The 23,211-nt window shown below is 50.1% G+C and overlaps 1 protein-coding gene across 2 annotated transcripts in view; it reads left to right on the forward strand.

Moving 5' to 3' along the window:
- Positions 1 to 23,211, forward strand: part of USP34 (ubiquitin specific peptidase 34) — a 282,270-nt gene that overhangs the window by 100,207 nt on the left and 158,852 nt on the right. For both annotated transcript variants that reach the window (XM_069768887.1, XM_069768888.1), the window contains 2 exons: positions 19,558 to 19,684; positions 21,248 to 21,395. In XM_069768887.1, the coding sequence (XP_069624988.1) occupies positions 19,558 to 19,684; positions 21,248 to 21,395 (275 nt within the window). The remainder of the gene's footprint in view (positions 1 to 19,557; positions 19,685 to 21,247; positions 21,396 to 23,211) is intronic.

The following is a 23,211-nucleotide window of genomic DNA, read 5'->3' on the forward strand; positions in this document are numbered from 1 at the left end:
ATGGTGTCCCCCCCCCCCCCCCTTGCCTTTTTTTTGGCATCTAGAGGCGCCAAAACTAAGGACAAGACAGTCAGCTTTTACATAGACTTTTGCTGACCCCCCTTGCACCAAGCTAATCAGTTTATGACTAGCAGTAGGGAAAGTAATAGCAAATGAGAAAGCTCAGAGACCACCTCAAAAGAGACAGCCCTAATATCAGAAGGGCGACCGAACAATAATGTAGCGGGACCTGTGTCCTCCAATGACTCTCTGGATTGGGAAGGAGAGTGGCATAAAGCTAGGAGGGAGGAAGTCTGTTGAGATTGAAGGCCTAGGGGGAGTGTTACCGGATGTGGAGCTGAACGGACTTGGGAGGCTCAAGCTCCCTAGCCACCAGCTATCATATGCAGCTCAAAGCATAGTGAAGTGACCGGAGGAGGTCAGATCCGGAGATAAGATAAGTGAGGCGCGGCAGGAATGAGGCGAGGGAGAAGGAGGGGGCAGGCGCCCAGCAGGGTCCCGGTCTTTGAAGCGGCCAGTAGCTGGATCCAAGATGGCGGCCGCAGCTCTCACCACGCGGCCGCCGGCAGCAGCAGGTGTAACAGCAGTGTGAGGCAAAGGTCAGAGCTGCACAGTGAAACACTCCAACAGCCCCAAACTCCCAGCAAAGGTGCAAACTCCCTGACCACACAGAGCTATTCACCAGCATTGCAGTCCCTGCTCCTCCCCCTGCTGGGAATGCTGAAGGTCCAGAGCCTGAAGATTTACAGCCACTAAACACAGCCCTGACCGTCTCCTCAGACTCTCCTATTACAGACTCCAATTCTGCCCCTGTCACTGTAGCCACACTCAGATCCCTGCTGGGAGACCTGAAGCAAGCCATTCATACTGATATCACAACGGCTTTCACTGAGCTACATAAAGGAATTATTCAAATTGGCGACAGAACCTCACACATAGAGGGGAAACTGGAGGAATATACTACAGCGCACAACCAACTAGTAGACGTGCATAATGAAGCGGATGAAGAAATCATGGCCCTGAAACTGAAGCTTGCAGACTTAGAAGATCATTCCATGCGCAATAACCTACATTTCAGAGGAATTCCTGAGAGCGTGTCAGTGGATACACTAAAGGAGTTTTTAATGGACTTTTTTACAATTCTGGTGCCGTCAGCAGAATAGAGAGACCTGCTGATTGACAGGGTACAACGGATCCCCAAACCGAAGTCTGCTCCCAGCTCCGCACCGCGAGACGTGATAGCCAGGCTGCACTTCTACCACTTCAAGGAGGCAGTGACCAAGGCAGCGACAGCAAAGCAAGAACTTCCAGAAAGATTCCAGAACATCCTAGTGTTCACCGACTTGTCTGCGACAACCCTGAACAGGAGGCTGGAATTCTCATGCACAACCAAGATTCTGCGGGACAGCAATATTGTCTACAAGTGGGGATATCCAGTAAAGCTCATCGTGACAAAAAACGGAGCTTCACACGTCCTTGTGTCTCCCAGAGAGGCCATGACCCTGCTCCAGGAATGGTCCCTGACATCAGTGGATGAAGATACCAGCTCCCCACTAAAGAAAAGACCCCCGGCGCTGAACAAAGAATGGACCTGATACTCACGCAAGTCCTCTGTATCTACATGTATCACCTATGTGCTTATGCTGGGACACCACACTGTTATTTTTTTTTTTTTTACCTGCCTGGCAGGTTGAAGGGACATGAGAATAACGCTTTCGCTTTTTCTATTCTTTCCCCTCTTTAATACTGGATAGAAATGATTATCCAGTTGGTTCACGTAGAATCGGACTCGGAGTTGTAGAAGTTGTACTTGTTGTAGTTGTTAATAACTTTAACCCTTTTGTTTCCCTTATTATCCTGTATTTGGTGACTGATTTTTTTTTTCTTTTTTGTAACCAATGGTATTAAAGATATCGAGCATTAATGCGAAAGGCCTAAATAGCCCTTTCAAGAGATCGTTATTATGGAAAGAAGCCCAGGCACTCAAAGTGGACATACTATGTGTCCAAGAAACTCATTTAAATCGTGAAGATACACATAGATTACAACATAAAAATTACCCCCATATCTATGTGTCATATGCGGCGAAAAAGAAGAGGGGTAGCGATTGCAAAAAGACACTATATAGCATTCCAGCTTGTTGATAGCGTTCTGGATGATGAAGGCAGATAGGTCATATTGATATGTAATATCAATAATACGGTGTATACAATTGCATCTATATACTCACCCAATTCCGCTCAAATCACTTTATTAAAGACCTTATAACCAAATTATCCAAAATAAAACAAGGATCCCTGCTAATCTGTGGAGGTTTTAACATCGTCCCGATACCTAATATAGACAAATCTTGGTGCTCAAAGAAAAAGTCCCAATCCCATGCGTTGTCCCAGTGTCTTATGTCAGAAGAACTGTATGACACGTGGAGGGTCCTTCATGCTTCTGAACGGGATTATACATAATATTCCCACCCACATAAAGTATATTCAAGAATAGATCTAATAGTAGTGGATAAATGGCTCCTTCAAAATATACAATCAGCAAAAATTGGGAACATAACCTGGTCGGACCACGCTCCTGTAACATGCCAAATTAAAGAGACGTACAATAATTTAACTTATTCCCCGTGGATTATTAATAACTTTTTAATAGCCTCAGATAATATCAAATCCCATCTAAACGACCTTCTCCAGGAATTTTTTTTATATCAATAGTACCCCCGACATATCCCCGACCACAGTGTGGTGCGCCCACAAGGCCTATATAAGAGGGCGGCTAATACAGATAGCAGCGCAACACAAAAAATTGAGAATGCGACAAATGGAAGCGCTTCATAAAAATATAGCAACATTGGAAAACACCCATAAACATAGTCCCTCACCCACGGTATATAGAAAACTATAAAAGGCAAGATACAAACTATATCAGCTATTCCATTATAAATATGAGCATAATTTGAGGAGGAATAAAGCAAAATATTATTGGCAGGGGAATAAAGCGAGTAAAATACTTGCCAATAAGATTAAAGCGAGATTTGCAAAGCAAAAAATAGCTCACATACAAGATGATCAAAAGAACAAAATATACAACCCTAAAAGAAATAGCGAATACTTTTGCAAGATACTCCTCACTCTATAATCTTAAGACCGATAACCTTATCCCACAACCCAACGCTGAGCTAATTAATAATTCCCTAAATAGCATATCTTTACCCCAAATCCAAGAGGATAAATTGATGGCAATAAATCAACCTGTAAGCCAAAAAGAAATCCAACAAACCATTCAAGCTACAAAAAATAATAAATCCCCAGGACCGGATGGTATAACTAATGAATACTTGAAGTTATTCAATCAAATATTGTCCCCACATCTATTATTAGTCTTCCAAAATATATTTGAAATGGGCAAAATACGAGAAGAAATGTTACAGGCGACTATAATCCCCCTCCCCAAGCCAGGATAAACGCCCGACCACCCAAGTAATTTCAGGCCAATATCCCTTCTAAATACTGACCTCAAGCTGTACTCAAAAATCTTAGCAAATAGAATCTCCGATGTAATCCCTTCCCTGGTGCACAGAGACCAGGTTGGATTTATCAAATCTAGACAGACATTGGACGGCACCAGATGAATGATTGACCTCATCCATGTGGCGGGGAGGGACTGGATGGCTTCTCTGCTCCTATCCCTGGACGCGGAGAAGGCGTTCGATCGGGTGCATTGGGGATACCTGTTTGAGGTTCTGGGCAGATTTGGATTTACAGGTAATATTGTTAAAGCAATCACTCTGCTATATTCTTACCCATCAGCGTCGGTTTCTGTCTCTGGAATGATGTCTGACAGGTTTACTATTACTAACGGGACGAGACAGGGGTGTCCGCTATCACCCCTTATTTCTCCTTCGCCTCATTGGGGGACACAGGACCATGGGTTATGCTGCTGTCACTAGGAGGCTGACACTAAGCTGAGACAAAAAAGGGTTAGCTCCTCCCCTGCAGTATACACCCTCATGCTGGCATCCAGAGACCCAGTTTAAGCTTAGTGTCCGTAGGAGGCACACTGATTTTTAACCCTTTTGGTTTTTTTTTCTCTTTTTCTTTTTTCTTTTTCCTTTTTCCGGACGAAGGGGGCGACGGATTCTTCTAAGGTCCGATCTCCCCCGAACCAACAACAGGCGAGCACGGGAGTTTCACCTCTCCGTATCCTCTCCTGCGTCGTGGGAGCCACTGCCTGAGCTGTCCTTTTTTGGGCGACGGTTTCTCCCCTAATGGGCCCCGATCTCCCCTTTTTGTTATACAGACGAGCACTGGTGTTCCTACCTCCAGTATCCTCCTCTGCAGCCAGGCCTTTTTATTGCCGGACATCTGCCCTGTCCACCAGGTCCTACCCTCGGCTGTACAGTGGCTTTATCCCAGTGGCGTCCGTGCAGACCACACTGCATCACCAATGTGACTTGTGACTCAGGTGGTGGACGGTTCCTCTCCACCCCCCATGTGGGGTCGGTGGATAGAAGGCTTCCCAACCCCTGCACCGTTCCTATGCATGGCACCTCCATATGGCACCCTCTCACCTCCATATCAGGGTAAGTGCCCGGTGGGGGGATTTGGGGGGGGGGGGGGGGGGGTCGCCAGCGGTCAGGAGGGCTCCTCATACCTGGGCTCCATCTGCAGGCTTTTTGGGCGGTGTCCCTTTCTTTTTCCGGCGCTCGCGACCGCACGCCGGGCCGAGGCCGCAAATTTAGCCCCCGGCTTCGGCCTAGCCGCTGGTCGCCGCCGTTAAGCCCCGCCCACTCCAGTCAGTGTCAGCGGCGCCGCCCCCCGCTCCTGGCGCTTCTCACAGCCGCCGAGATTTCTCTTCCTGATCTCGGCGGCCATCTTGGCCCCTCTCCTCAGCGCCGCAGCTCCTGCCTGTCGCATCTCTGGTGCGTCAGTGGCCCACGTGCAGCCGGCTTCCTCTTCTCAGACTGAATATCTCAGCAGTTCGTCTCTCCTGGATAGCGGGACACAGGACCGGGGTAAGGAGACATCGTTAGCTCCCCTCTGCAGCGCCCTCTCAGACACTGGTTACCCTATATAGACTCCGTAAATTTTTTCTGCATTAGCATCATGTCACAGTCAAGGTCTAAAAAATCCTCTAAGGTACATACAACCTTTTTTTCTGCGTGTACCACCTGCCAGGCCCCACTTCCCAGGCCTCAAAGCTCTCCCCTCTGCTCTGCCTGCGATGCCCCATGTGCCCAGGAGCCCTCCACCGCCGCCGACCCTGGCGTACCTAGCCCCCCCCCGTGGGTCGCCTCTCTTTCTCAGTCCGTGGATTTTTTAGCTAACACCATCAAATCCATTCAAAATCCTCCCGGGGAACGAGGCAATCCGCTACAGGTGCTAAGAGATCCCTCCATAGCAGGGGAATCGTCGGCCAGCAGGGGCCGCTCTCCTCTTAAAGAGGCACGGTCGTCCAGAAAACGGACCCGTACTACCTCTCCGGAGCGTTCTCCTCGCCACTCAGACTCTGGCAGCTCCACCTCTCGTTCTCCCTCTTTGGGGGCTCGCAGCGTTCAGGACTCTGAACATGAGTCTGAAATTTCTTTGGATCCGGAGGCTCCGGAGTTCAGAGCCACGGTTGACTCCCTCATCGTAGCAGTCAATCACGCACTAAAGGTGGATGACGATTCTAATTCCGCTCCGGAACACGCGGTCTCCTTTTCCAGAACCAAGCGTTCTCACAAATCTTTTGCCTCTCATCCAGCCTTCCTGGATATTGTCAGGCGTCACAGGGAGCGCCCAGACAAGCGCTTCACGGGAAAGAAGGACTTGGTTTCCAAGTATCCCTTCTCAGCTGATCTCGTGAAAGACTGGACGGATCCCCCTACGGTAGATCCGCCGGTCTCGCGCCTGGCTTCTAAGACTCTTCTCTCAGTCCCGGAGGGCGCTTCAATTAAGAGCCCCACCGAACGCCAGATAGACTCTCTAGCTCGCTCTGTGTACGAAGCCTCTGGCTCGTCCCTGTCTCCCTCCTTCGCCGCGGCTTGGGTGTCCAAGGCTATGGTTTCCTGGGCGGATGCCCTAGCGAAATCCATTAATGAGCAGGATCTCCCCTCTGAGATGGCGGACCTGGCTAAGCAGCTAGCCATGGCCAGTGATTATGTTATGTTCGCATCTCTCGACGCGGCAAATTGCGCTGCTTCGGCGGCTTCCAACGCCATCGCTATTAGACGGGCCCTTTGGCTCCGAGATTGGCGTGCAGATTCTTCCTCTAAAAAATCCCTGATTTCTCTCCCTTTTCAAAGCGGGCGTCTTTTCGGCGAAAAGCTTGACCAGCTTATTTCCGACGCCACAGGGGGAAAGAGCAAGTTTCTTCCCCAACAGAGGCCCAAGGCGGCTTTCCAGCGCCAGCCTTATTTTCGTTTTCGACCTTTTCGTACCAACTCTGCCTGGTCCAATCCCTCTGGCCTTCCCAGATCGGACCGCTCCGCCCGCGCAGACAGAGACGCTCGTCCATCCTTCAGACCTAATCCCTCCTGGCGCGGGAAACCGAGGCAGCCCCGAACCAGAGGTTCGAGACCCCCCAGATTCCCTTCTCAATGACTCGGGAACGGCGCCAGTCGATACCAGAAGAGTAGGCGGTCGTCTACTCCTTTTTCAGCAAGCCTGGCTCTCCGTCGTTCACGACGAATGGGTCAGAGATCTGGTATCATCTGGCTACAAGATAGAGTTCTCCTCTCCCCCTCCAACTCGGTTCTTCCCCTCTCGTCTTCCCAGTTCGGGAGCTCAGTCTCGCGCCCTTCTTTGCGCCATCCACTCCCTCCGCCAGAGCGGGGTCATCGTGCCGGTCCCGGAACACGAGAGGTTCAGAGGCTTCTACTCAAACCTCTTCGTCGTGCCAAAGAAGGACGGGACAGTTCGTCCCATTTTGGATCTGAAGCTCCTGAACAGGTGCGTGAGAGTCCGGCACTTCAGGATGGAATCGCTCAGATCGGTCATCTCCTCCATGGAAAGAGGGGAATTTTTAGCCTCGATAGACATCAAGGATGCCTATCTTCACATCCCGATTTTCCCGCCTCATCAGAGGTTCCTCCGCTTTGCCATTCGAGAAGACCACTTCCAGTTCACGGCCTTACCCTTTGGTCTCGCCACGGCGCCCAGGGTGTTCACCAAGGTCATGGCGGCTGTCATGGCCATTCTTCACTCTCGAGGAGTCGTCGTATTACCTTACTTAGACGATCTCCTCATAAAAGGCCCGTCTTTTCAGGCCTGCGAGTCAAGCGTCCACATTACCCTGGATTCGCTTTCGCGCCTGGGCTGGCTGATCAACTTAGACAAGTCATCTCCCGTTCCTTCCCGTCGGATCTCCTTTCTGGGAATGATCCTGGACACTTCAAGGGGGCTGGTTTTGCTTCCTCGGTCCAAGGTCCAAGCGCTCCAACAGGGAGTCCGTACACTCTGCCATTCTCGCCCGCGAACCATTCGGTTCGCCATGAAGATCCTGGGAAAGATGGTTGCGGCAATCGAAGCTGTTCCCTTCGCTCAACTCCATCTCCGCCCTTTGCAACAGGCTCTGCTGGACAACTGGGACAGGAGTCTCTTTTCTCTCGACCTCCCTTGTCCTCTGTCCCCACAGGTCAGACATTCTCTCATTTGGTGGACCCTGGGACCGTCTCTTCGCCAGGGGAAGTCCTTCCTCCCGATCCGCTGGTTAGTGGTAACCACCGACGCCAGTCTTCTGGGCTGGGGGGCGGTGTTTCTTCACCACTCGGCCCAGGGCCGTTGGACTGTTCGGGAATCCAGTCTCCCCATCAACATTCTGGAGATTCGTGCTATCAGACTTGCTCTGATTCACTTCCACGCTCTGCTCGCGGGTCACCCAGTACGAGTTCAATCGGACAACGTCACGGCGGTGGCTTACATCAACCACCAGGGGGGTACCCGCAGCAGGGCGGCAATGAGGGAAGTCTCCCTCATCCTTCGTTGGGCCGAGACCAACCACTCCATCATCTCGGCGGTGCACATTCCGGGAGTCGAGAACTGGGCGGCGGACTTCCTGAGCCGCCAGGGCCTTGCCTCGGGGGAGTGGGAACTTCACCCAGAAGTTTTTCACCAGATCTGTCTTCGCTGGGGGACCCCGGACGTGGATCTGATGGCGTCCAGATGGAACGCCAAAGTCCACAACTTCATTGCTCGATCTCGGGATCCCCAGGCCATAGGAGTGGACGCGCTGATTTCTCCGTGGCATCATTTTCAGCTCCCATATGTGTTTCCTCCTCTTCCCTTACTGCCGAAGGTCATCCGAAAGATCAGGACGGAGGGAGTTCCGGTCATTCTGGTCGCCCCAGACTGGCCTCGTCGCGCGTGGTACGCGGAACTCGTCCAGCTCGTAGCCGACGTCCCCTTGCGGTTGCCAGACCGCCCAGACCTACTTCGCCAAGGACCGATCTACCATCAGAGCTCAGGGGCCCTACGTTTAACGGCGTGGCTGTTGAAACCTGGATTCTAGCTCGTGCTGGTTTCTCTCAGCAGGTCATCCCCACCATGCTAAGTGCTCGCAAGGCGTCTTCTGCCTCTATCTACCACCGCGTCTGGAAGACCTTCTTCTCCTGGTGCAGGCTCCGAGGGCACCCTCCGCTCAGGTTCTCCATCCCTTGTATCCTGAATTTCCTTCAGTCCGGTCTGGATTCCGGTTTGGCCCTGAGCTCTCTTAAAGGTCAGATCTCAGCCTTATCCGTGCTGTTCCAGCGTAGGATCGCCACCAACCTTCAGGTCAAGACTTTCATTCAGGGAGTCTCCCATGTTGTTCCTCCCTACAGGATGCCGTTGGAGACCTGGGATCTCAACTTGGTCTTGGGGGTTCTCCAGGAACCGCCGTTCGAACCCCTTCAAGACGTTCCGCTCTCTGTTCTCTCTTGGAAGGTTGCCTTCCTGGTAGCGGTGACGTCCATCAGAAGGGTTTCAGAGCTCGCCGCTCTATCCTGCCGGGCACCTTTCCTTGCCTTTCATCAGGACAAGGTAGTCCTACGTCCTTCTCCCGCGTTTCTTCCGAAGGTGGTCTCAGCTTTCCACCTTAACGAGGACATCATTCTTCCCTCCTTTTGTCCGCAGCCCAAACATAGGGTCGAGAAAGCTCTCCATACTCTGGACGTGGTACGGGCCCTCAGGAGGTACATCTCCAGAACGGCGCACTTCAGAAAATCGGACGCCCTTTTCGTGCTCCCGGAGGGTCACAGAAAGGGTTTGGCTGCGTCTAAATCCACGATAGCCAGATGGATCCGATCTGCTATCCAGGAATCCTATCGGGTCAGGGGCAGTCCTATCCCGGCGGGGATTAGAGCTCACTCCACTCGGTCGATGGGTGCTTCCTGGGCCATCCGGCACCAGGCATCAGCGGAGCAGGTTTGCAAGGCCGCGACGTGGTCCAGCCTACATACGTTCACAAAGCATTACAATGTTCACATCCAATCCTCTGCGGACGCGGCCCTTGGCAGGCGTATCCTGCAAGCGGCCGTTGCGCACCTGTAGTCAGACGGTACATGGAGTTATTATGGTTGTATTGTTTCCCTCCCAGGGACTGCTTTGGGACGTCCCATGGTCCTGTGTCCCCCAATGAGGCGAAGGAGAAATAGGGATTTTTGTGTGTACTCACCATAAAATCCTTTTCTCCGAGCCACTCATTGGGGGACACAGCACCCACCCTGGTAGCCTTACGGCTAGTTATCTTTTTTAGTCTTTGACTGTTGTTTGACATGTTATGTTCCAATGTTTTTTGATATATTGTTCTCATTATCCTACTGCTTTTGCACTTAACTGGGTCTCTGGATGCCAGCATGAAGGTGTATACTGCAGGGGAGGAGCTAACCCTTTTTTGTCTCAGCTTAGTGTCAGCCTCCTAGTGACAGCAGCATAACCCATGGTCCTGTGTCCCCCAATGAGTGGCTCGGAGAAAAGGATTTTACGGTGAGTACACACAAAAATCCCTATATTCGCTTTGGTGATTGAGCCTCTAGCGGAGAAAATTAGATCACACTAGATGATATCAGGAATTCAGGTGAATAAAACAGAACACAAAATAGGTTTATTTGCGGACGACATCATTCTAGCGTTAACAAACCCGACCGAATCATTACCGGCAGCAATGCAAATAATCGAATCATATGCTAAAATATCATATTATAAGCTAAACGTGTCTAAATGCCAGGTATTAAACCTAACCCCATTCATAAAAGACCCCAAAAAGTTTGAGAATAAATACACTTTTAAATGGGAAAATGACCATATTGAGTATTTAGGTATTCGGCTGACTCTCTCAGCAGATAAAATGTTATCATTGAATTATGTCTCTAAGGAAGAAAATCCAAACTGACATGTTACGCATGAAGAAACACGAACTATCATGGCTGGGCAGGATTGCGTCAGTGAAAATGTTCATTCTCCCACAAATAGTGTATTTGTTCCGCAATCTCCCCGTCATATTCCCAATGAAAATATTAAGAGATTCAAGCAATGATTTTAAAATACATTTGGCAGGAGAAAAAAACCCAGAGTCCAAGCGGACACGCTTTACATCCCTATGAGTAAGGGTGGCCTGGGGTGCCCCTCAGTGGTCTGTTACTACAGGGCCGCATTTTTCGAACAGTTCCGACATGTGGAATAATGATGACGACCGGCACTGGATAGGAATTGAAAAACATTTGTTGAGAACCTCCAATGTCTCAGCTTTTTACCATGCACATTAAATTAAGGTCCCTAATAAAAACCTAAAAATGTCCCCAACAATAGACGCGGCTCTGGAGCTATGGAGAGTGCTGACAAATAAATAAATATATTAGGCCTTATACAAACCGCATTCCTTAAAGCTCCCATAGAGACACTGGAACATTGTGTCCCGGACCTCAAACTTAAAAATTGGAATTTACCCCAAACCACCTCAATTGGGAACCTGTATGAGGGGAGGAAATAATTACTTTTCATCATTGCGAGATAAATACAATGTCCCTCAAAGGGATTTTTACAAATAATTGCAGATCCGACATTTCCTAACTGAAAGGAAAAACAGATGCCTGCACCGCCATCAATACTATACTCTCTGCTGATGACCCCGATATCACAGATTAGGGCGCTGTCCACAAGCTATGACTTTATGTTGGAGAATACCCTGCCCTCTCTAACTACATACCTGCAAAAGTGGGGAAAAGACCTAAATTGCACATTCACACCGGCTCAGTGGAGGGCATGTTTCTCAATTATTGAAAGCCAATCTAAATGTACTAACCACATAGAAAATGCAAGGAAGTTGTTCTATAGGTGGTATTTCACTCCCAATAGATTGTCTAGGATGTTCCGCAGTTCCCCAGACACGTACTGGAGGTGTGGAGCCGCTAGTGCAGACATGCCACATATATGGTGGAGTGGTGACAGAATTAGACGTCTGTGGAAAAGCCATAGATCATCTGATGTTCCAGATTTGTGGTATACCGGTGACTCTTAGCGCACAGCAGGCATTACTCGCTATTGATTTGGACTCGTTTTCCCTATGAGTTGCATACAGTGATTGTACCTATTATTGTAGCAACAAGAATCAAAATTGCTAGTTACTGGAAAGACTCCAAATGCCCCTCACTGTCCGAGGTCGTGTCACTGATCGAGAACGGTCTATCAGAAAAGATAATTGCTACATCTAATAATAATATAGCTCATTTTCATAAAAAATTGAACAATTGGTTATCTTTCCATTTAAATATCGTTATTAAATAATTTTGCAGATTCCCACATAGAGAATGTGATTAGATAGTTATTGTAATGTCACCATTTCTCCATCGCCACATTGGGAGACACAGGACCGTGGGTGTATGCTGCTGCCACTAGGAGGCTGACACTAAGTACATGTAAGTATAAAACGGGTTAGCTCATCCTCTGCAGTATACACCGCCCACTGGCTCCGGATAATACCAGTTCTTGCTTAGTGTCTGTAGGAGGCACACTGCGTCTGGTTTTTCTCCAGACATTTTTATTTTTAATTTTATTTTTAACTTTGCGCAAGAGGATGATGGGGCGACGGACCCTTTTAAGGGGGCCGATCTCCCCCAAAACATCAACAGGCGAGCACGGCGAGTTTACTCCCCGTACCCTCCTGCGATGTGGGATGTATGGCCAAGAACTAGCCCTGTGAAATCCTAGGGGAGCGAACCCTTCGGATACACAGAGGCCACCTTCCATAGGCATAGTCCGGCCGCCCTCCCTCTGCACCACCACTGAAGAACTGCGGTGCTGCATGGAGTTCTCCAGTCCCTCTCCACCTCCTCATCAAGAGGGCGGCGGATCGAGGGTTATTGCATCTCTCCCCCCCCCCCCCCCCCCCCCCCCCACAATACCTCGCCTGAAGAGGAGCATCAGCGGTGAGTCTGGCAGGGGTGGGAGGGCTCCCGAGCGCACCGTGGACTCGGCCGCATCTTGCGGCCGGGCACCGCTAATTTAGTCCCCGGCTTCAGCCCTAGATAGGCCGCGTCTACGCCCACAGCACGTGTCACGCGTGAGGCCCCGCCCACCAGTTTAGCATTTCTCGCACACTGCGAGAAGCGCTCCACATACTCTTGACGGCCATCTTGGATACGAGGAGCTTCAGGACGCCAGCTGCACCTTCTCCTCCTCGTCACAGCACTGCGACAGGACCTGGGTAGGTGCGCTGCACACTGACACAGGCCCTCCTCCTCCTGCACACAGTGCTCCGCTTTATTAGCTGCATTAGTGCCCCACATCAGCCCTGCACTGCTCAGCTTTGTAATGCTTGTGACCCTAAATGCGCTCAGGAGCCCCCCCATCTCCCCCCCAAAAAAAACGAGCCCACGATGACCAGTCCCCCTGAGTGGTCTTTGTCACTTTCGCAATCTATGGCCTCTTCTATCGAGTCCCTCCAGGATCCATCCAGGAGCAGGACCACTAATCTGCCTATTCAGGATATTTCCCCTACGGCTGCTGAATCTTCAGCCTGCAGGAGCCACTCTCATTCTAAGCACAAGTGGCCATCTAGGAAGCGCGTCCTTAGCTCATCCCCCAGGCTCCCTGGTGCCTCGGCGTCCATTAGCTCTGCTTCCCGCTCTCGCTCCCCAGGCACCTCTTCCGACCAGGACTCTGATCCTGAGTCTGATGGGCCTCTAGATCTGGAGTCGCCAGGTTATCAGAGCACTATAGATAGTCTCATTGAGGCTGTCAACCAGTCCCTTCAGGTTGATGAGGAACCGGCGACCTCCAGTACGGATAATTCGGTGCCCTTCAAAAGGACCAAACGTACTCATAGGGTGTTTCCCAATCACCCGGAGTGCCAGGCCATAGTCCAGCGACATAGGGAGCGTCCGGACAAACGTTTTGCAGGCCAGAGATCTCTGGAGTCCAAATATCCTTTCTCCCGATCTCCGCAAACAATGGTCAGAATCCCCACCTGTGGATCCTCCTGTTTCACGTTGGTCCTCTAAAACTCTCCTATCCTTGCTGGATGGACCTTCTATCAAACATACTACAGATCGCCTAGTGGACAGTCTCGCCCGTTCAGCCTTTGAGACTTCAGGCTCGGCACTCTTTCCCTCCTTCGTTGCTACCTGGGTAGCCAATGCTGTGACTTGTTGGGCAGACTCTCTGCATAAGGCCTTACAGAATAGTGATCTTCCTTCTGACATAGCGAAGCTAGCAAATCAAATTTCCTTGGCTGGCGATTACTTAGTAAACGCTTCCCTGGACGCGGCAAACTGCTCTGCACTTACGGCTTCAAACGCTGTGGCGATTAGGAGAGCGCTATGCTTGAGGAACTGGCGAGTGGACTCTGCATCTTAAAAGTCCCTCACGTCCCTGCCATATCAGTGGCCGACTATTTGGTGGAAAGCTGGACAAGCTGATTTCAGACGCTACAGGGGGAAAAAGTACTTCCCTTCCCCAGCAGAGATTCAGACAACCGTTCCGATATCAGCCGCAGGCTCGTTTTTGGCCCTTTCGTGGAAATTACGCATGGCATTTATCGGCCAGTTCCCCCAGTACGGGGCGCCGCACTGGCAGAGACAAAAGCCCTCAGGCCTCGTACAGGCCCAACCATTCCTGGAGGGGCCGCACCACGCAGTCTAGGTCCAGGGGATCCAGACCCCATCCATCTTCTAAATGACTCGCAACCTCGTCCGGACGACACCAGCAAAGTAGGTGGACGCCTTCTCTTGTTTCATCATGCCTGGCTCGCATAAGGCCTTACAGAATAGTGATCTTCCTTCTGACATAGCGAAGCTAGCAAATCAAATTTCCTTGGCTGGCGATTACTTAGTAAACGCTTCCCTGGACGCGGCAAACTGCTCTGCACTTACGGCTTCAAACGCTGTGGCGATTAGGAGAGCGCTATGCTTGAGGAACTGGCGAGTGGACTCTGCATCTTAAAAGTCCCTCACGTCCCTGCCATATCAGTGGCCGACTATTTGGTGGAAAGCTGGACAAGCTGATTTCAGACGCTACAGGGGGAAAAAGTACTTCCCTTCCCCAGCAGAGATTCAGACAACCGTTCCGATATCAGCCGCAGGCTCGTTTTTGGCCCTTTCGTGGAAATTACGCATGGCATTTATCGGCCAGTTCCCCCAGTACGGGGCGCCGCACTGGCAGAGACAAAAGCCCTCAGGCCTCGTACAGGCCCAACCATTCCTGGAGGGGCCGCACCACGCAGTCTAGGTCCAGGGGATCCAGACCCCATCCATCTTCTAAATGACTCGCAACCTCGTCCGGACGACACCAGCAAAGTAGGTGGACGCCTTCTCTTGTTTCATCATGCCTGGCTCGCAGTCGTTCACGACGAGTGGGTCAGGAATTTGGTGTCCTCCGGTTACAAAATCGATTTTTCCTCCCCCCCCCCCCCCCCAGTTTTTTGCTCACCCCCCCAACGAAGTGGGAACGCGTGCGCGGGCTTTTTCCCAGGCCATCGAGTCGCTCTGCCAAGATGGAGTTATTGTCCCTGTCCCAGGGGACGAGCGGTTACGCGGTTTTTGTTCAAATCTGTTTATGGTTCCCAAAAAGGATGGAACAGTCAGGCCCATCCTGGACTTAAAGCTCTTGAACAGATTTGTCAAAGTCCGTCATTTCAGGATGGAATCCCTCCGTTCCGTCATTGCCTCGATGGTACAAGGTGAATTCTTAGCATCCATCGACATCCAGGATGCATACCTCCACATCCCAATCTTCCCACCTCATCAAAGGTTTCTTCGCTTCTTCATCGGAGGGGAACATTTTCAGTTCACGGCCTTGCCCTTCGGCCTCGCCACCGCCCCCAGAGCTTTCACAAAGGTCATGGCGGCGGTCATGGCCATTCTGCATTCTCGGGGTCTAGTCGTGCTTCCCTACCTAAACGACTTACTGGTTAAAGGCTCATCTTTCCAAGCCTGCGAGGAGTGCGTCTGCATTTCCTTGGATACTCTTTCTCGGCTAGGCTGGTTGATCAAATTAAAAAGTCATCTCCTGTTACGGCTCAACAGATCTCCTTCCTGGGCATGACCTTGGACACCTCCCTAAGGTTGGTGCTACTTCCTCGGTACAAGGTCCCGGCTCTTCAACAGGGGGTCTGGAAGCTTCTCCAGCCATCCCCCTGTTCCATCCGTTTCGGTATGAGGATTCTCGGGAAGATGGTGGCCGCAATGGAGGCGATACCATTTGCGCAACTACACCTCCGTCCCCTCCAGCACCCTCTGCTGGACGCATGGGACGGGAGTCCATTCTCAACCGACCGTGTCCTCTCTCTCCTCTGGTCAAGCAGACACTCCAATGGTGGATGCTCAGATCGTCTCTTCTCCAAGGGAGGTCCTTCCTGCCAGTCCATTGGCTGGTAGTCACTACCAATGCCAGCCTCCTCGGCTGGGGAGCGGTCTTTCGCCATCACACTGCGCAGGGAACCTGGACTCATCACGAGTCTTGTCTTCCAATCAATATCTTGGAGATACGTGCGATTTGGCTCTCCCTAAAGCGGTTCCATCATCTCCTAGCAGGCCGCCCCATCCGTATCCAGTCAGACAATGCCACGGCTGTGGCTTATATAAATCATCAGGGGGGCACCCGCAGCAGAGCTGCAATACGCGAGGTAGAGCACATCCTTCGCTGGGCCGAAAACAACCACTCGGTCATATCAGCCGTTCACATTCCAGGAGTGGAGAATTGGGCCGCGGACTTCCTCAGCCGGCAAGGTCTTGCCTCAGGAGAGTGGTCTCTCCATCAGGACATATTCCAACAAATCTGCCTTCGTTGGGGTACTCCGGCCGTGGACTTAATGGCTTCCTGATTCAATGCCAAAGTGCCTCAGTTTGTAGCACAATCTCGGGACCCAAGAGAAATCGGGGCGGACACGCTGGTCCTTCCTTGGAGTCAGTTTTGCCTTCCTTACCTGTTTCCCCCTCTGCCCCCGCTTCCCAGAGTCATCAGGAAGATCAGGGCGGAGGGTGTCCTAGTGATTCTCACCACCCCAGATTGGCCTCGCCGGGCGTGGTATGCAGAGCTGGTCCAATTTATCGCAGACCTTCCTTGGCGCCTGCCAGGTCGTCCGGATCTACTTTCTCAGGGCCCGATCTACCACCAGAACTCAGGGGCCCTGCGTTTGATGGCTTGGTCGTTGAAGCCTGGGTTCTGACCCAAGCAGGTTTTTCCTGTGAGGTAGTTTCCACTTTGATCAATGCCCGAAAGCTGGTGTCATCGCGCATCTATCATCGGACTTGGAAAATTTTCTTTGAATGGTGCAGAAGCATAGGTCACCCTCTGTTGGTTTTCAACATCCCTACCTTCCTGGATTTCCTCTAATCCGGTCTGGACTTGGGGCTTTCGCTGAGTTCCCTTAAAGGGCAGGTCTCGGCCTTGTCAGTCCTTTTTCTATGAAAAATTGCTTCCAAACCCCAGGTCAGAACGTTCTTTCAGGGAGTCTGTCATGTAGTGCCCCCCTACAAAGCACCTCTAAAGGCTTGGGACCTTAATCTGGTCCTAGGTGTCCTGCAGGAATCTCCCTATGAGCCGTTACAGGACATTTCTCTACCTCTCCTTTCATGGAAGGTGGTTTTTCTCGTCGCTATTGCCTCGATCAGACAAGTCTCGGAGTTGGATGCCCTTTCTTGTCGGACGCCGTTCCTTACATTCCACCAAGACAAGGTGGTCCTCAGATCATCCCCTATCTTCCTCCCAAAGGTGGTGTCTTCCTTCCACCTCAACGAGGATATCGTACTTCCGTCATTTTGTCCTGCTCCAATGCACCGCGTGGAGAAAGCTCTTCACTCCCTGGATCTTGTGAGAGCTCTCAGGAAGTACGTGTCTAGGACAGCACCTTTTCGACAGATGGAAGCTCTGTTCGTGCTCCCGGCGGGACACCGGAAGGGACTGGCCACTTCTAAGTTGACATTCGGCAGATGGATTCGGTCGACTATTCAAGAGGCTTACCGCGTCAGAGGCAAGGCTATCCCTGCGGGCCTCAGGGCACACTCCACTCGGTCGGTGGGTGCTTCCTTGGCCTTTCGGAATCAAGCGTCTGCAGAGCAAGTTTGCAAAGCTGCGACCTGGTCTAGCCTGCACACCTTCTCAAAGCATTACAATGTCCATACTCAGGCAACTTCAGATGCAAGCCTGGGTAGGCGTATTCTGCAGGCAGCGGTAGCGCACCTGTAGACAGCAGGTGCCATTAATTTACACTGTTGGGTTATTTCCCACCCAGGGACTGCTTTTGGACGTCCCTTGGTCCTGTGTCCCCCAATGTGGCGATGGAGAAATAGGGATTTTTGTGTACTCACTGTAAAATCCTTTTCTCCGAGCCACTCATTGGGGGACACAGCACCCACCCCTGTTTTGGCTTGAGTGTTTTTAGTCTCTGACATGTTCCTACGGTTAAATTTTGTTAATCTCCTACTGCTTTGCTACCGAACTGGTATAATCTGGAGCCAGTGGGCGGTGTATACTGCAGAGGAGGAGCTAACCCTTTTTGTATTTACCATACTTAGTGTCAGCCTCCTAGTGGCAGCAGCATACTCCCACGGTCCTGTGTCCCACAATGAGTGGCTTAGAGAAAAGGATTTTATGGTTAGTACACAAAAATCCCTATTTCCCCTATCCTATTCCCTTCCCTAATCCCCATAACATTGTGTTAATCATTAAGAATTTACTGTCAATAAGATGTAATGCTCGACACAATTTGTAAATAAAAATGTATGTTTAAAAAAAAAAGGAGATTGAAGGCCTATACTACCGTAGGAAGGAAGTACCGTACGTACTGGCCAGTCACTTGCAGGAGGAAATTTTGCAAGTTCAATTCACCTTTGAAGAAAGAAAAGGTCTGTACATAAGATTTGGAGGCTAACCGCTCCTGGAGAAGAAATTACACAGCGTGATGTGGCCCTTCAAGGTAGCATGGTGGCTCAGTGGTTAGCACTGCAGCCTTGCAATGCTGGAGTCCTGGGTTGAAATCCCATCAAGGTCAACATCTGCAAGGAGTTTGTATGTTCTCCCATTGTTTGCGTGGGTTTCCTCCGGGTTCTCCGGTTTCTTCCCACACTCCAAAAACATACTGATAGGGAATTTAGATTGTGAGCCCCATCGGGGACAGCGATGGTGATGTGTGCAAACTGTTCAGCGCTGCGGAATATGTTAGCGCTATAGAAAAAAAAATAGAGAAAAAAACAATCTTGAGGGCCAGGTTCTCTTCAAGGATTTATATAAAGAAATTCAGAATAAGAGGAAGAGAAAAGACTATGGAGACCTGTTTTTGCTTACACTGATGGAAATAGGCCTTCCAAGTGCAGTGGTAAATGGAGAAAAAGGCTTCCCTGCCTTGAAGGGAAATTGCCAGCAGGTTTCTGCTATGTATTATGAGAAGCATGATGTAGGGGCAGAGACCCTAATTCCATCTCTGTATAATCCCGCCCACAACCCTGATTGGCAGCTTCATTTGTACACTGTGCACAGTGGGCAAGCTGCCAATCCAGGGTGGGAGCGGGGTTACACGGATTAGCCTGACAGGTTTGCACACCACACCTAATCCAGTAGTGATAAACTGCTGGTAAAACATGGATTGACTTGAAACTACAGCAAGCTGCTAAGCAAGTGACACATCCCTGTATTCAGGCTCTCTGCTCCTACATAGTAAAAGCTTGAATTAGAGAGTGGGGAGGACTGTACCAGAATAATTGGCTATATTAGGATGAAGGGGGCCTCTGACCTGCATCCAAATTAGAGCCAGAGTCTGAGGATCTTCATTGCGGGAAGAATGGTCCGCAGGAGCACAGGAGTGGATCGATGAGGGCCCGTAACACTGAATCAGGGCCATAGTGAATCATGAGGAGGTCTGAGTACTTGCCAGCACTGTATGGTTTTGTAGAAGTTTGATAACAATTACAGTGGATTGAGAAATCCTGATTAACTCTTCCTGAGATGAGACTTTTTTTTTTTTCGGAGGGAAAACACTTAGTTGGCCAGAAGTGGTGGATATTTTGGGTTGGTTGCAGGTGGGCTAGAGGACGGGGATAGATGAATTAAAGTGACTAACCACTACATTAATGCATTCTGTAGATTTACTGTTCGGTTTCTTTGCTAGGTTTGCCTATCATCTGAGGCAATGGCAGATTGAAGGAACTGGTATCAGCAGTCACTTGAAGGCGCTGAATGATAAGCAGTCGTTACCTCTGCGGATTGTGTGCCAGCCGGCAGGACTTCCAGATAAGGTTAGGGTGCTACTTTTCTTACGTTGCCGGGGCTTGTATTAAGGGTGTGTTTAAGTTGTCCGACCTGCAGCCATTAAATGACTACCGGTCACATACATGAAGCTGAATAGCGGTCTGATTAGTTTAAAGGTACCTTCACACTGGCCAAATAACAACGATATCGCTAGCGATCCGTGACGTTGCAGCGTCCTGGATAGCGATATCGTTGTGTTTGACACGCAGCAGCTATCTGGATCCTGCTGTGACATCGTTGGTTGGAGCAGAAAGTCCAGAACTTTATTTAGTCACTGGATCTCCCGCAGACATCTCTGAATCGGCGTGTGACACGCCGACCCAGCGATGTGTTCACTGGTAACCAGGGTAAACATCGGGTTACTAAGCGCAGGGCCGCGCTTAGTAACCCGATGTTTACCCTGGTTACCAGCGGAGACGTAAAAAAAAAAAACCACTACATACTTACATTCCAGTGTCTGTCCTCCGGCGCTCTGCTTCTCTGCACTAGCGCCGGCTGGCCGTAAAGCAGAGCACAGCGGTGACGTCACCGCTGTGCTTTCCGGCCGGCGCTTACACAGTGCAGGGAAGCAGAGCGCCGGAGGACAGACACTGGAATGTAAGTATGTAGTGTTTGGTTTTTTTACGTTTACGCTGGTAACAAGGGTAAACATCGGGTTACTAAGCGCGGCCCTGCGCTTAGTAACCCGATGTTTACCCTGGTTACCAGGGGACTTCGCATAGTTGGTCGCTGGAGACCTGCCTGTGTGACAGCTCTCCAGCGACCACACAGCGACGCTGCAGCGATCGGGATCGTTGTCTAGATCGCTGCAGCGTCGCTAAATGTGACGGTACCTTAAGGGTAAGTTCACACTGGGCGTTTTTGCTGTTTTGTTTTTCTTCAGCAAAATCTGATCTTCTTGGCAGGAAAGAAGCTGCGGCAAAAACGCAGGTTTAGGTGCTTTTTTGCTGTGTTTTTTTGTGCCTCTTTGTCCATGCTAATGTCCATTGACATACTGCAGTAAAAACGCTGCAAATAAAGGTACCTGCGTTTTTTTTCAACACCCATTCAAGCCAATGGGTGATAAACACTGAAAGAAGTGACATGCTCTGTCCAACACAAGCAGCAAAGCACAAAATCCTGATGACACAAAAAAAAAAAACAATGTGTGTGCATGAGATTTCTGAAATCTCATAGGCTTTGCTGGTACTGTAAAAGGCAGCTGAAAGTTAACATAAAAAAAGCAGCAGCAAAACCGCAACAAAAACGCCCAGTGTGAACTTAGCCTTCCAACTGCACCACCATGTGCACAGAGCGATCGATAAGAGAATATCTTTGTTCTCATCGGCACATGTGCTGCTTGCTCTGGACAATGTGCGGTTGGAACAATTATTTTTAAGCAAGTTTAATCTTTTCACCCAAGGAACCAGCATTTTTCTCACTAGACAGATAAGTTGCCAGGTTATGCTGCATGATTATCGCAAAATGATAGGAGGGCTCGTTCCCAATAATCAGCCAATGTGCCCTTACCCATCACTTAGCTGAACAGGACTTTTTTTTTTGTATTTTAGATGACTATAGAAATGTATCCAAGTGATCAAGTAGCTGACTTGCGGGCAGAAGTAACCCACTGGTACGAAAACTTGCAGAAAGATCAGATGAACCAACAGCCCCAACTTCAGGAATTTGGGCAGAGTAGCCGTAAAGGAGATTTTCCTGGTAAGCATTTTTTGTTTTTTTATATTGGCACATGAAGTTTTGCTGTAAACGAAAGCCTGCATGTTTTGGATGGTTTAGGCTACTTTCATACATCAGGTTTTTGCCGTCAGGCAGGATCCGGCAAATTTTTAAAAAAAAACAGATCTGTTACAAATTGTGAAAAACTGATGCGACCGATCCGTTTTTTTTTTTTTTTTTTAATCCCGGGGATAGAGTTTGAACTTCCTGTTCAAAGAGAGAGAGACCAGAATGGAAAATGAAGCTACGGGGCATGCTCAGTGTAAAAATACCAGAATATGTAGCCGGATCCGCTCATTTCTCCTCAAGTTCCATCTGTTTATCGCTGAAACCGTCGCTGTGTGTTTTTTTCACAGGACAAAAAAAACCGTTCCTCTGAACTTTTTCTCCGGCGGAAAATCACTTTTTTTCGTTGTCGTATCGCTGCAGCGTCGTTTCAGTGTGACGGTACCCTATTGCAGAGGGGGAGGAGAAGGGAAAACACAAACACATCCTGCAGGATTTCCTAACAAGTGTTTTACCTCACATCAGAGTTTGATTCTGACCAAGACTGCTCGGCTCTGCTGTGTAATGTCATCCATGTTGCTGCAGCTTGTCTGTGAGCTAAAAAGTGAATAGGAAGTGTTTCTGCGCTCTGCGGATTACGTCACACATATCACACATAAATTGAACTGTATGTTTGATAGGCGTAGCACTCCTCTGCAGTATCCCCGGCCCCTCACATGCCCAGACCTAGGGAGCTTCACTCCCACCTATATCATTCACTATGCCTGCGCCCTCTCCAAAAAGAAGGCCTCTGCCTTCTGCCAAGCTTGCAGCCCTTCCACCATGCTGACATCACAGTAACCCCCCGCCGCCCTGGACGAGAGCACTCCCCCTCCCACGGAGTGGGCTGTTGCTATTTCTCAACCAGTATCTGACCTAACCAAGGAATCGCAGTCCCTGGTGTAGGCCCTAGAACGTTTACCTAACGTTCTACCTAACGTTTACCTACGTTTACCTAACTGCCACCTCCAGTGCTCTGAACGTTTCTCATGATGATTCGCAGACATCCTACCACCACTCTCAGAAGGGCAGATCAAGGATAAGATCCAAGAAGTGGGCTAACTCTAGCTCCTCGTCCAGCTCCCCTTCCCCTTCCATCTCCAGAATGCCCTAGGTATTCCGAGTTGGCCCTGGGGTCCGAGTCAGATTCTGACGCCGACACGGACCAGACTTCCAAGCTTCAGGATTTGGTCGACAGCAGAACGCACCCCACCCAGGACAACAGTCTCATTCAAAAAGGCAAAACTCCCTTCTCAGACGTTTTCTAACCAAGAGGAGTTTGATAAAATCTTTACACAGCACTTGGGAGCACCTGGAAAAGCTCTCCCCCGGGTAGAAAGAAATTGGATATCCTTTTATCCCGGACCTTATGAACAAGTGGACAGTCTCCGACTGTGGATCCCCCTGGTCTTTCGCCTGTCCGCAAAGATGGTTCTTTCCCTGCCTCATGGCTCCTCTCTCAAGAACTCCACTGAAAGCCAGACAAGCCCTAGCCAAATCAGCCTTTGAGGCTGTTGGTACATCCCTCTTTCCCGTCTTTGCTTCCACATGGGCAGCGAAGTCTGTCTCCGCTTGGGCAAAGCTCCTCTGGCAGGGCATCCTATTATCTCCATTTTTCAGCAATGTCCCCATCCTGTAATGTTTTTTGTCCTAGTTCCATCTTGTAGTAACATCTCCATCCTGGTCCCCTTCTTGTACTAGCGGTTCCCATCTTAGTCCCGGAGTCAAAGTAATCACTGCACTCGTATAGTTT

Source organism: Ranitomeya imitator, chromosome 5 (assembly GCF_032444005.1).
Source record: "Ranitomeya imitator isolate aRanImi1 chromosome 5, aRanImi1.pri, whole genome shotgun sequence".
NCBI classification, from domain to species: domain Eukaryota; kingdom Metazoa; phylum Chordata; class Amphibia; order Anura; family Dendrobatidae; genus Ranitomeya; species Ranitomeya imitator.